The 14,182-nt window shown below is 53.5% G+C and overlaps 2 protein-coding genes across 2 annotated transcripts in view; both read left to right on the top strand.

The window, feature by feature from the left end:
• The window catches only part of Tspear (thrombospondin type laminin G domain and EAR repeats), a 58,467-nt gene that overhangs the window by 6,312 nt on the left and 37,973 nt on the right, over window positions 1-14,182 (top strand). The window lies entirely within an intron of this gene.
• LOC103729359 (keratin-associated protein 10-11-like) lies at window positions 3,279-4,211 on the top strand. The gene is made up of 2 exons (XM_029560791.1): window positions 3,279-3,626; window positions 3,741-4,211. The coding sequence occupies exons 1-2, from the start codon at window positions 3,279-3,281 to the stop codon at window positions 4,209-4,211; spliced, it is 819 nt and encodes a 272-aa protein (XP_029416651.1).

Below are 14,182 nucleotides of genomic sequence, written 5' to 3'. Positions count from 1 at the left end.
TGGCATCTGTGGTCATTTAAAACTGGGAATACTTTGGTCCAGGCTCTTCTGGCTTTCATAGTTTGCTTGAAAAGTCAGCTGGGTTTTCCTTTAAATGTGACTTGTTTCTGTTTTGCAGCTTTCAGTATTGTCTCTTTGTTCTGTACGTTTAGTGTTTTTACTATGATGTGCCGTGGAGAGTTTCTTTTCTGGTCTTGTCTGCTTGGTGTTCTATATGCTTCTTGTATTTGCATGGGCATGTCTTTATTTAATTTTGGGAAACTTTCTTCTATGATTCTGTTGAAGATCTGATCCATGCCATTATCTTGGGATTCTTCTCCTTCCTGGCCTGGGAGCAGGGCCCAGGAGAGGTGCTGGTCTCGGGCAGCTAGCTGGTGGCTGTGCCACCCAGAGATGCAAAGGGAGGTGGGGGTGGGAAGCGGCCCTAACGGCTCCTGGGGATTGCACTGAGGAACTGGGTCTGGATGCAAAGAATCAGAAAGCAGTGGTGATTCCCCCAATGCTGTCTGGGGCGCCAAGACAAGGAATGGGACAGGACCCAGGCTAGGAAGAGAGATGGGCAGGAGAGATGGGAGGGTGAATGAGGCTGGGGGAGTCAAGGCGTGGAGGCACAATCGACTTACCCAGGAGAGAGGCCGGTGAGGTTGTGCAAGCCCAGGGAAACAGAGGGAGGTGAGGGCAGGACCAGGCCCAGAGAGCACCTGGGGCCCTGGAGAAGGAACTGAGTACATCTGGATGCAAGGGATCAGGAAGCAGTGGTGGCCCTGGGCCGAGTTCAGCCCTGGAGTCTAGGAAAGAGGCTGGTGAGCTGTGCAACCCAGGGAAGCAGAGGGAGGCCCATTCTCCTTTTTTGCCCCTTCAGTGGTCCTATATCATGCACTGTATCTACAAATGTTAAAAACCAAGAATAGCCAGGAGTGGTGGCACACACCTTCAGTCCCAGCACTCAGGAGGAAGAGGCAGGCAGATCTCGGTGCGATTGAGGTCAGCCTGGTCTATATGGTGAGTTCCAGGACAGCTAGGGCTACAGGGAGACCCTGTCTCAAAAATACCAACAAACAAAAGGATGTGGGGTTGCAAGATGACTCATTAGTTAAGGGTACCTGCTGTTCTTCCAAAGAATCCAAATTCAAACCCCAGCACCCACAATGGATAACTAACCACCTGTTACTCCAGCTCCAGGGGATCCTACACCCACTTCTGGCCTCAGTGGGCACCTGCACACACATGGCACACACACAAAGAAACACACACACCTAATTTAAAAAATATATATATTTAAAAACCCTGATGTGTTATGATCTCTTCCCATAAATGAATGACTTTTTTTTTTTTTTCGGTCTTTTTGAGACAGGGTCTCCCTGTAGCCCCAGCTGTCCTGGAACTCACTATGTAGACCAGGCTGGCCTTGAACTCACAGAGATCCACCTGCCTCTGCCTCCTGAGTGCTGGGATTAAAGGCACACACCAAAATGAATGATTTTTAAAGCCTCTTGGAGAGGAAGGGAGTGTGAGCCCACTGTCATCCTGTCTGTGCTGACCGGTCTTCCAATCGCTTCAAGGCCCTGACGTCTCCTGTGTACTGGATCATCCTCCAGAGTCATTTCCGTTCCACAGTTAAGCTCTGTTCCTAGGAAGCTCCTTCGTGCTGTTTTTACAGAATATATTTATCCCTATACATTATAGAGCTGTCAAAAATGTCATAAAAATTTACTTTCAGTTGATTTTTAACAAACTAAGGGCATAACAGGAAGCACATGCATTTGAACTGTCATTATTAATTGCACAATCACCTTTCCTGTGGCCTGTGCTGTTCATGTGGACTTGAGTTTCAGTCCTGGTCTGAGGAATTCCGCCAAGTACTTACAACAGGTCAGTCAGCAGCAGAGTCCCTTAGGTTTATTTATCAGGGTGTCTCTACTTTGCCCTTGTTTCTGAAAGAAAATAGTTGTATTTGAAACCCTTGTCAGCCTGCATGCATACGTATAAGTGCATCTGTGTTGTGCAATGCCTCAAAGGTCAGAAGAAAGCATTGGATCCCCTGGAACTGGATCCAATGGATGGTTGTCAGCCGCCATGTGGGTACTGGGAATCAAACCCCAGTCCTCTGCAAGGGCAGCCAGTGCTCTTAACCACTGAACCATCTCTCCAGCCCCAGAGTTGTGTCTTTCAATAAACCTGGTGAGTTTCAGTCCTTATGTGAAATGACACTTCTCCATTAATTCCAACCATGTGGAGGGCACCAGCACAGTGTCTGTTCCATCAGTCAGGAGGCCCCAGGCCCTGCTACCCAGTGCCTGATAGAGGGAGAGGCCAGCTGGAGACTCTGCAGCCATGGTGGTCCCAAGGACCTGCCCTTGACCCTTCAGAGACACAGCAGGGTACAGGGAGGAGGAAAGAGCAGAAACCAGAACATCAGGTGTCAACCAGGGCACAGCAGCCCGAGCGTGGTCATGGGTGGTGTGACTGGTATGGGTGTGTCACACAAGCGAACTGTCTGCTTAGGAGATGGTAGCAGAGCTGCCCCTTGGGTAGAGGAGCTGTGCCAAGTGGGAAGAACTAGCTGTGTCCACAAGGACAGTGGGTCCCTGAGGACCAGGTCCCAGGAGAGGTCATCAGAGCCGAGAGGACAGGAAGGAGGAATGGAACGTTCTGGACACTGTCTGGGTGGACTCTAGAGAAGTTCAACTTGAAATGAAACAAGGCATCTGCCCTGCACGCTGTCCTCACCATGCCAGACCCGCATCGTCCTCACATCATCTGTGATCTAGACTCTGTTCCAGAAAGACTCTCCATTAGCGATGACCAGGTAGAAAGCCCCCCGCATCCCAGGTCCCCCTGGCAGCAGAGGCACCCCAGGCGGCAGGTCAGCAGTAGAGCCCGTGGAGGCAGGCCACCATCCTCTAAGCTGCTCCCGCCTTGGCCCTATCTCCAATAAGCTGTTCCAGAAACTAAGGCTTCTGAGGTGGAACGGGGCTGCAGCCTGCAGAGCCTCACATGGCCACCTCTGCTCCTGCCCGGATGTGCCCTGAGCGTCTCTGCTGGATTTCCTCCAGGAACTAACAGCTCCGGAGCCTCACCACCCGACAGTGTTTGTAGACAGTTCATCAACAGGACAACACATGACTCCAAACACAGCCAGGAAAAGAGAAGGCTTCACGGAAGTGCTGTGACACAGCCAACAGCCCAGGGGGTATAAAGGCCACGGCCGAGCACCTCTCTCTCACACACACTCACACACATTCACACTCACTAACTCTCCTCCAGCCCAACCTGCCATGGCCACCTCCACCATGTCTGTCTGCTCTGATGCCCGCACCGAGTCCTCCTGGCAGGTGGACGACTGTCCAGAGAGCTACTGCGAGCCCTGCTGTGCCCCCTGCTGCGCCCCCAGCGACTGCCAGTCCAGCTGCTGTGCCCCAGCCCCCTGCCTGACCCTCGTCTGCACCCCAGTGAGCTGTGTGTCCAGCCCCTGCTGCCAATCCACCTGCCCCAGCTCCTGCACACCATGCTGTCAACAGTCCAGCTGCAGCTCCTCCCCCTGCCAGCAGTCCTGCTGTGTGCCCCTCTGCTGCAAGCCCATCTGCTGCAGACCCTGCTCCAGCATGTCTCTGCTCTGCCGCCCCGTGTGCAGACCTGCCTGCTGCGTGTGCTGTCAACAGTCCAGCTGCCAGCCCTCTGGATGCAGCTCCTCCCCCTGCGGCAGCTCCTCCCCCTGCTGTGTGACCCTCTGCTGCAAGCCCGTCTGCTGTGAGCCTGTCTGCTGTGGGTCTTCCTCATCCTGCTGCCAGCAGTCCAGCTGCCAACCCTCCGGGTGCAGCTCCTCCCCCTGCGGCAGCTCCTCCCCCTGCTGTGTGACCCTCTGCTGCAAGCCCCTCTGCTGCAAGCCCGTCTGCTGTGAGCCTGTCTGCTGTGGGTCTTCCTCATCCTGCTGCCAGCAGTCCAGCTGCCAGCCCTCCGGGTGCAGCTCCTCCCCCTGCGGCAGCGCCTCCCCCTGCTGTGTGACCCTCTGCTGCAAGCCCCTCTGCTGCAAGCCCGTCTGCTGCAGACCCTGCTCCAGCATGTCCCTGCTCTGCCGCCCCGTGTGCAGACCCGCCTGCTGCGTGCCCGCCTCCTCCTGCTGTGCCTCCTCCTGCCAGCCCAGCTGCTGCCGCGGGTCCTCCTCCGTGTCCCTGCTCTGCCGCCCGGCCTGCTCCAGCCAGGCCTGGTGATTTGGGTCCCTGGGTTGGGCTCTGATTCCCTCCTTACATCCTCAGAGCCCTGAGCCAGGCCTGGGTCCTGCTGCCCTCTGCTACCTACCCTGGCAGGCCAGGCTCCACCTCCTGCTTCAGCTCCTCCATCAGCTGCAAGTGTCTGTATTGCCTCTCTCACCCTCTCTTCACCTGGTCAGGTGGTGGCTACTCCCCTATGGTGGCTGAGACCTGTCAACTAGCAGTGAGCTCTGTGCCTTTCAGAGGCTTTCCCTTTCCCTGAGCATCTGGCCACCCGTTGAGACAGGGTTGTGTGGTATGGGTGGCCTCTAGGACCACGGCCTTGAGCTGTGTCCAGTGTGGCCCTACCATGGACAGGCCAGCTGTCCCCTTGCTCTTCTAAAGCAGTCGTTACCCCACCCTCTAGCGCAAGGAGACCCCATGTGGCTAACAGACACCTGCCCAGTTAGGGACAGCAGGCCCTGTCCAGGCCAGATGCCCTGCTTTGTGCTGCTTGTCCCCCGCCCCAGGCCTTAGAGCCGAGCTGTCACCTGTTCCCTGACCTCCTCATCCCGCTCTCCTAGGCCCCCACTGTCCTCTCTGGCCTTTGCTCACCATCTTCTCCTTGTGTTAAATAAAACAAAACTTCTGATTCCCTGAAGGACTTGTGAGGCTGGTGTAGTTCTTTAAACATCAGTGTTTATTTGCTCCCCAGTTACTGGTAATTTCTGCATCTGTCTCCAGGACCCACTTCTGTTTCTGGCCACACTCCTGGTAGCCTGTTTCCTTGTGTGCCTAGTTGGCTCAGTCCTGGCCTTGTTCCTGACAGAGCACAGATGTCCCCAGAGGCCTTGGATGAAGGTCAGGAGGCACCAGGGGCCAGGACTGGCTTCACTGGCTTCGTGGCTTGCTCCCAAGGACCACCCAAAAGACATGAGTTCCGAGATTGGAGAGATGGCTCAGCAGGTAGAGGACCTTGGGAGGAGGCCTGGATATTAGAGTTTGATCCCCAGATCCCACAAGATGACAGGAGAGAACTGATTTTTGAGAGCTATCTTCTGACCTCCAACGTGTGCCATGGCATGCGCACACACAATGATAATAAATAAATAAATAAATAATAAATAAATAAATATTAAATCAATCAATAAAATATTTTTTATAAAGCTAGGAGTCCAGGTTGTAGAACAGGCTGGGTAGTTTGACAGCAGATGGTTCCTTCCTGATGCTCACTGCTCCACTGACCCCTACACTGTGGTGAGTCCTGCTGGCCCATATCTAAGGGACAGCCGTATGCAGCCACTGACCGCGGGTCATGTCTTAAGACCCTACAGAAGAAGCGGCTCTGGGCCTTGGTCTTTCCTCTCTCCTGGAAAGCTGTTAAAGGTCAAGTTTGCCAGATCAGAAAGTACCCTGGAGGCCTAAGAGGCTCCTGGGTTTACTCCAGGCTCTGGTTAGAGAAGGCAGCCCCCCACAGTCCTACCCCGGCATTCTGGCAGCAGCAGTGACAGCCTGGCTGTGTCATGCATTTCTAAGTTCCTTGGAGAAGCACGTGCTGGAGTCGTGTTTTGTCTGTCCACATCTCATCTATTTATTATATTTATGGTGTATTTTGACAGAGCTGGGAACTGAATCGAGGGCCTGGCCCGCCTGCCTTGGAGCTGCTTTCCCAGCCCCTCTTTCATATGCTAATGACTGTGTTCTGTGGATGTTTCCCTGCCTTCTTCCACCTCCTGTATTTTCCTTTATTCATTTAGAAATCTGAGAAGGGTTTGTGAGTTGCCCAGAGAATCCTGGCCCTGGCTCCAGGATGGGACCCTACAGCGCTGATCCTCAGGACTGACTGGACCCCCTCAGTCCCCGCCCTTGGCAGGGCTCCCCGTCTTCTGGGCAGGTCTTCTCTGGGCCTCTAATGTGTCTCACAGCGACTCTGTTCCCTCTTGGTTTGGGGGTCAGGCCCAAGGCAGAGTTGAGGGTACCCTGCCAGAGATTTTTGTTCCTAGACACTGTCATTTTCCTTCTGAGTTCCAAGGCTTGCACAGAGGTAAGAGGACCAGGCCCCAGATGCTACCTGGTCCCCTCTTTGCCCAGCATCTGGTCTGCACCATGGAGTGAGCCTGCCCTGCCTGCCCTGCCCGTTGTCCTTCCCCAGGCGCAGCTGGCTGTGTGTGTTCAGAGGCAATTTCCGTACCATCCCAATGTATCCTCAGCTAGGCAGGGTCACCATATGGGGTTGGGGAGGGCAGTTCTTTGGTCCCTGACACGATGGCTCACCCCCATGGGTCCCTCGCTGATAGTGGCCAGCCTGGCTTTGGCAAATGGTCACTCCCCCCGTGGAAGGTTCTGGAAACAAAGCTTGCTTCTCCATCTCCTGTAGTCAGGCCAGCTTACCCTTTGGCCATTCTAGACAGAAATGTTGTAGTATGTGAGGTGTAGGACCCCCATTTCTAGATGGTTTCAGTAGCCATTGTGGGAGGAGGCCTGACCTCCAATCCGTTGTCCACTCTGTCACTGTGTGACTCTGGATGGGGTGTGGCCACCTTACTGATGGTTTTTCTCTGAGCTGTTCTGAAAGGTTCTTTTCCCTCTAATCCTTTCTATTGTTTTAGAAAACAGGGACAGGGTTGAAGAGACAGCTCAGTGGTTAAGAGCACTGGCTGCTCTTGCAGAGGACCCTAGTTCAGTTTCCAGCACCCACAGACTAACAGCTCTCTGTAACTCCAGTTCCAGGGGACCTGACCCCCTCTTTTGGTCTCTGTGGGCACTGGGAATTCCTGAGTAAGGTAGGCTGTATGTGGCTGTCTTGCCCTCTGTGACACTTCACCCATGCTCACCTGGGCATCTGCCATGTTCTAACAGTGATGCTCACCAGGTGCAAACCACAGACCACACACAGGCCACTGTCTTCTGCCAGTGCAGTGCTGGGCATGGCTGGAGGGCGTCCCTGGGGCCCCTGTCCTGGTCTAAGTGGGGTGGTATTGAGGGGCAGGGTCCAATGGAGGCCAACAGTGGCTCCTCCCCACCCTGGGGCCTCATGTCCTCACATGACCTCTCCCTCTCACATGCCCCTACCTGGATGCCATCACCATGATGTGATATAGTTGGTAGGGCCTGAGTTGTGGCCTGGACTCAGCCCACAACCCATGGCTGCTGGCCACACAGCTATGCCAGTTGCTAATTTTAGTTTTTGTTTTGTTTCTCTTTGAGACAGGGTCTCCCTGTAGCCCCAGCTGTCCTGGAACTCGCTATGTAGACCAGGCTGGCCTTGAACTCACAGAGATCTGCCTGCCTCTGCCTCCCAAGTGCTGGGATTAAAGTCGTGCACCACACCTGGCTGCTCATTTTTTAAAAATAGTATTTTTTACTTATTCTTTGAAAATTTCATACATGTATATAGTGTATTTTGATCTTATTCATCCCCCCATGACCTCCCTCCAACCCCCACAGGACTCACCAACCCACCTCTCTCCCAACTTCATGTCCCAGCACCATCTGGAGGCATGACTTGTTTTTAATAATATTTTTATGTATTATTTTATTTTATGTGTATGAGTGTATTTCCTGCATGTATGTAAGTACACCATGTCATGAAATCCCCATGGAGGTCAGAAAAGGGCGTGATATCCCCTGGAACTGGAATTACGGATGGTTGTTAGCCACTGTGCTGGATAGCTTTAGTGTCAGCTTGACACACCTGGGTTGAGGGATCCTCAATCGGGAAATTGCCTCTATTGGACTGGCCTGTGGCCATGTCTGAAGGGCATCTTCTTGATGAGTGATGTGGGAGGGCCCAGCCCACTGTGGGTGGTGCCACCCCTGGGCAGGTGGGCCTGTGTTGCATAAGAAAGCAGGCTGAGCAGGGGCCAAGGGAGCAAGCCTGTAAGCAGCATTCCTCCATGGCCTGTGCTCCAGCTCCTGCCTCTAGGTTCCTGCCCTGAGTTCCTACCTTGGGCTCCCTGATGAACTGCGTGCGACCTGGGAGATGTAAGACAAATAAACCCTTTCCTCCCCAAGTTGGTACTGGTCAGAGTGTTTTGTCACAGCAATAAAGAACAAACTAAGACAGCCACCGTGTAGGTTCTGGGAATCGAACCGGGGTCCTCTGCAAGAGCAGCCAGTACTCTTAACTACTGAACTATCTCTCTAGCCCCAGGCCTGACTTTTTAAAGAGTTTATTTTCTTACAGGTCTATACTGTATGATGAGTGCATCCCCCCAGCATGTTTCTCACCACCCCCGAGTCACACTCCCCACAACTAATCCCCTCTGTTCACTAGAAAAGTTCATTCTACTTGTGACTAGTTCGTATGAATGCAGTGTTACGTGTAAAATCTAGGAACCACAAACGAGGGAAAGCGCATTATGTCCATCGATCTGAGACTGGCCCGACTCTCTCAGATGACTGCTCCAGTTACATCCACATCCTGATAGACCACATAACTTGTTCTTTACATACGTCTGTCCCATTTTCTTAATCCGTCCTCCTCTGATGGGTCCCTAGGGCAGTTCCATCGCTCAGCTATGGTGAATGGGCTGCAGGAAGCACTGATGTGTCTCTGACATGTTGACGAGTCCTTCAGAGACCCAGGTCCTTCACGTTCACCGTCTGTCCCGCTGAGGCTCTGCCTGTGTGCGCTCGGCAGAGACAGCACCCCGCAGTCGGTTATTTCTTGGTGATTATTTGGGTCCTGGCTGTGATTTCTGTCTCCCTTGTGACTGGGCTAGCATGCTTGGGCTCACAGAGGCACCTACTCTATTACCTTTCCAATCCCACGCGTCTCTGAGGCTTACCCTTTCCGTCTGTGTCTGGAGGAACCAGCTGTGTTTGTCCTTAAAGCCACACTGCCTCTGAGGGGAATTTTTAGACCCAGCTGCTTGGTGTCAAGTCTCCTTGCATACTCCTGTTGTGGAATGCTGGGAGTCATAGTTAAGTCTTGCTGTGCATCCAAGGTCAGGCTGCTTAGCCTCTCTGTGCCAGGCCCTTCTTATTCGTCTCACGGAACTTTATCTAGAGGGTGCTGTGAAAGTGAGCAGGTGCATGAGTTACCTTTCTCCTCACTGACAGAAACAATTTAAGGAAGGATTTATTCTGGCTCCTGATTTGACAGTTTCAGTCCACCATGGTCAGGAAGGCATGGCAGAGTTCACATTTCCTCACCAGGAATCACAGAGTAAAGGCCCAAAGCAGAATCAGTCTAGAACCTACCCCTGCTACCCTGCATCTACCAGCTAGAGCCTGCACCCAGTAGGTCCCACAACCTCCCCAAACAGCGCCACCAGCTGGGGACCAGATGTTCAAACATAGGAGCCCAAGGAGTATGCTCGAGTCAAGCCATTCCTGGTCCCCGTGGCCAACTCATAAAGCAAAATACATCGAGTACAAGCTCGAAGTTGATGATGGTCTCGAGCATCTCAGCACAGTTTCAAAGTCCATTCTGAAATGCAAAGCAGTCTTTTAACCTTGAGCCCCTGTAAACGCAAAATAACCCTCATACTTCCAATGTAAAATGGCAGAGTTAATTTTTCCATTGCAAAAGGGAGGAACAGGGCTTAGCAGGGGAAGATCAGATCAAAGCAAGACCAAAACCCTTCAGGGCTATCACCAACCCCCGCAGCTCTATGTCCAGGGTCCAGGCCTCATGGTGGTGTTATCTGGGCTCCTGAGGCCCTGGGTGGCCTTACTTCCAGTTTCTTGGCCTGCAGCAGGCCTAGCCTCTTTCTTGGGTGAGTTTCCACCCCATGTCTGCAGCATCCCTGGCACCTCCAACATCCTGGGGTTCCCATTAGCATATAAGCTTCGCAGCTGCACCTTCATGCACGACCCACTCGGGCTCCAGGGAGGGACTCTGGCCCTGCTACACAGTACCTGGCCTCGGAGCCTTTCTGGAACTTTGCTGCCTATGCTGATAGAGACTTTTCTGAGATGGTTGAATCTGTCACCCAAGTCTGTGTGCTGTGATCTGCTCCAGGTCACAGGGACCAAACTTTCCCATGTTCCACTATGCTGGAGGCTCCCTGTGGCCTCTGACCTAGCAGTCACACACCCTGGGCTCCACTGGGAGACTCACAGTGAACTGAATCTGTGGTGTCACTCCCGGGTGGCCACGGAGGGTTGTGGCCGACAGCTGTGGAGGGTGCAGTGCACTGAAATGTGCAGGGGGCTGCCCAGATTTGGGTGGAATTTTGGTCACAACCAAATGATCTGAGAGTGGGAGGCACAGGGACCCTGAGGCCTAGGGACATTCTGTCCTGACTTTACACAGATAGGGGCCACTCTCTGATCAAGTTTCGGAGTGCTGCACATGTTCCTAGTCTCTGGGGAGGGTCTGGGGCTCTGCACACAACCCCAGCACTGTGACATGTTCCTGGGTGTTTTATACTGAGAACCTCTACCTTCTTCATTCTCACTGGGCCAAAGCAGGTGGCAGAGAGGCTTCTGGGTACTGTGAATCACTTGGCCCTCTGTGAGTGTGGACAGGAGTCCCTCAGAGAGGTGACTCAATCATTAATGGACAGTTCTCTCACCTGTAAATAGCAGACATGTGCGACTCACTTCAGATCTGTGGCTTTGCTGGGCCATGGGGTAGTTGGGGAGGGTCCGATGACAGTGGCCCTGCTTGCCCCTCCCTCACGTCAGCTAAAAATTCCAAGGAGCCGTCCACACCGTGAGATGCTCCTTCCTGCCCACCACATCACTCTGAACCTACCAGTAAAGACAAGAGGCCATGGGGATGAGGGACATGTATGCCTGTGATGGGCATCTGGGATCAGAGCTCGTTCTGCCCTGCTGATCTCCCCATACAGGGCAGCTGGGCAATGAGTGAACTCCAGGGTCATATGACCCTGATCCACGCCCATCTCCTGCAGCCCCAACCTCAGGTCCTGACCCAGGACTAGAAGGTCAGAGTTGGTGCGGCCTCCAATGTTGGTCTTCCTAATCCACCCACCAAGGGACTCAAAGTCAGCCAGAAGCCTGACAGGCAGACGGAGACATAAGGGAAAGGGCCACCGACAAGTAGCAAGCGAACCTCTGGCTTCTTCCTCACCTGAGACAAAGCCCTGGTGGGCTTTTTCTCCCACTGGCAAGACCCCCTTCCAGCTGACGAGTCCAGAGTTTAGATGAGTCCGAGGCCAGTCCTAGACATATCCTTGCTTGGAGTTGTGGCACCCAGCAGTCCTGCTGTGTGCCCCTCTGCTGCAAGCCCCTCTGCTGCAAGCCCGTCTGCTCTGCGCCCCTCTGCTGTGCGCCCATCTGCTCTGGCTCCTCCTCCAGCTGCCAGCCAGCGTGCCTGTCATCTGCTCTGTACCCCTCTGCTCTGGCGCGTCCTCCTCATGCTGCTGACAGTCTGGCCGTGAGCCTGATTACCCATCTACTTCCCTGGTCCACAGTCCGTGGCTGATGAGCCTCTCTCCCTTCTGGCCAGCCCTGATCCTGCTATCAGCTCTGTCACTCTTCCCCTCTGAGCAGCACTAAAACTTCCTCCGTCCCACTTCTTCTCTGTACTGACTGTCATGGTGGTGCTGCAGGGCACTGGAGGACTGCGCATGGTGTTGGGCCTGGGTCTGGCCTTGGGGTTTGCACCCAGCCCTGGGTCTACACCTAGTCCTGAGACTATACCTAGCCCTGCCACTACACCTGGGTCTATGCCTGACTCTGTGTTTACACCTGGCCCTGGGTCTGTGCCTGGCCATGGGTCTATACCTGTGGAGCTATGCCATACTCTGGGTCTACACCCGGCCCTAGGTCTACATCTGTGATGGTTTGAATGAAAATGTCCCCCACAGGCTCCAAGTATTTGGACATTTTGTCCCCAGATGATGGCGCTGTTTTGGGAGCTTTTAGAAGATGCGGCTATCCTGGAGGAAGCATGTCACTGGGATGGGCTTAGAGAGTTCTTAAGTCTTGCCAGATCTCCACTCAGTCTTGCTTCCTGTGCCTGCGTGAGGATATGCGAGCTTAGCTTCTGCTGCTCCTGCTCCAGCCACCTCCATTCAGGACCTCTTCATTTTTATTGAAGATGACAGACTGTAATTCCCCTGGAACCATAAGCTCAAATAAACCCTTCCTTGTATAAATTGCTTGGGTCAGTGTTTCTATCATAGCAACAGAAAAGAGACTAACACAACATCCTACCCTGGATCTACACTTCACCCTGGATCTATACCTGGCCCCAGGTCTACACCCAGCTCTGGATCTATACCTGGCCCTGGGTCTATATCCAGCTCTGGGTCTACACCCAGCCCTGGGTCTGTACCATCCCACCCACTCTGTGTCACCAGGTAGTGTTTGGGGGTCACTGAACACAACCTGCACTCTGGTTTCTTCATTCTGTACTCTGCCTCTCTCCAGGTCCCATAGGTGATAGAGGCTTTGCACCCTGGTCTCAACCTTGGGCACCACCTAGGCTCTGACTAAATTACTGCCACCCCACTGCTCATGACCACCACTGGGCAGAGGAAACAGGGGACTCTGGCCTCATTGTGCAGGCAGCCAGAGGGTCCACTGAAGAGAGGTGTGGGATCCTGCCCTCCTGCCCACCCATGTGTTCAGGGAGGCTTAGTGCACTCTGGGATACAGAGAATGGAAACATGGAGAAGGCATGAGGAGGCATGGTGGTGAAGGAATGGGGAAGGCCATAGGCCTTACACAGCTTACAGGGCCACGGCAGCTCACAGTGGTGAGGGAACACATCCACATGATATCCAAGTGTCAGCAGGTGTGGTCTTGCCACTGCTGAGGGACTCTGAGAATTGTCTCCTAGAACTACAAGGGAACTGGCAGGGTAACAATGGACATCGGATCCCCTGGAACTGGAGTTATGGACAGCTATTAGCTCCATGTGGGTGCTGGGATCTGAACCCAGATCCTCTGCAAGAACAGCCAGTGCTCTTAACAGTGGAGCCATCTCCTCAGGCCCATCCTATGATGGCCTTGCTGAAGAGCCAGGTGTTTCCATGCTGATTCCCTGATCACAGCAGGCTTGTGTAGCACCAGATGATGCACTTGATGTCTTTCAGGGACTGTGACAGCAGCACCACCAACATGACTATGGCTGATCACTGGCACTAACGTAACTTTTCACATTGTTGAAATTCCCCCTGGTGGGTATTTCCAGGGTGAGCACTCACAACTAACTTCTGAGGGACCAAGGATGGGCCTGCAACTGACATCAAACACCACAGGAGGGACTCCACCTGAGCTCTGGAAATATTTGCAATATGCAGGAAACACAGAGCACAGCCAGGTGGGCTCTGTCCCCTCTCCTATCTCATTCTTTTGGGCCCAGTCCTGAGCAGCAGTCACAGTTCCTATGTAGGGCTAGTGCCTGGGAACACAGGGATGTTTCTGAGGAAGCACAGTGCCCTAGTTGACTTCAACTGTCAACCTGACGCAGCCTAGAGTCATCTGAGAAGGGAGCTTCAGTTGAGGGATTGTGCAGATCTGTAGCATGTCATCAGGGGATTGTTTTGATTGTTAATTGATGCAAGATAGCCCAGCCCACTATGGGTGACACTATTCCCCAGGCAGGTGGGCCTTGGCTATATAAGAAAGCTAGCCGAGTATAAGCCAGTGGGCCAGGCAATGCATTCCTTCCTCCCTGGTCGCTGCTTCAAGCTCCTGCCTTGAGTTCCTGCCCTGACTTCCCTCAGTGATGGACTGTGACCTGGAAGTGTAAGCCAGACAAACCCTTTCCTCCCTTAAGTTGCTCTTGGTCAATGTTTTATCATCACATTAGAGATGAACCAAGAATGTCCTGGCATCTGTTTTCACCTGTCTGGGGCTCCCTGAAGGGCCTCGATTTCTCCAAACAGAACTTGCTGAACACCAAGAAGCAGCATGGGGACCTCTAAGGGTGAGCAAAGCCACCACTGCACCCTGGGGCAGACAAGGCCACCTGAACAAGAGCTCGGGGGAAGCTGGGAACCAGAGGCTTTGCGGAATTGGGGCTTCAAAACAGTCCCAGGAGTCTAGAAGTTTCCACAGAGGCACAT

This window comes from Nannospalax galili, unplaced genomic scaffold (assembly GCF_000622305.1).
Source record: "Nannospalax galili isolate Female #2095 unplaced genomic scaffold, S.galili_v1.0 scaffold652, whole genome shotgun sequence".
Classification (NCBI taxonomy): domain Eukaryota; kingdom Metazoa; phylum Chordata; class Mammalia; order Rodentia; family Spalacidae; genus Nannospalax; species Nannospalax galili.
The sequence above is the reverse complement of the archived record's forward strand: the minus strand, read 5'-3'. Positions and strand labels throughout refer to the sequence as shown.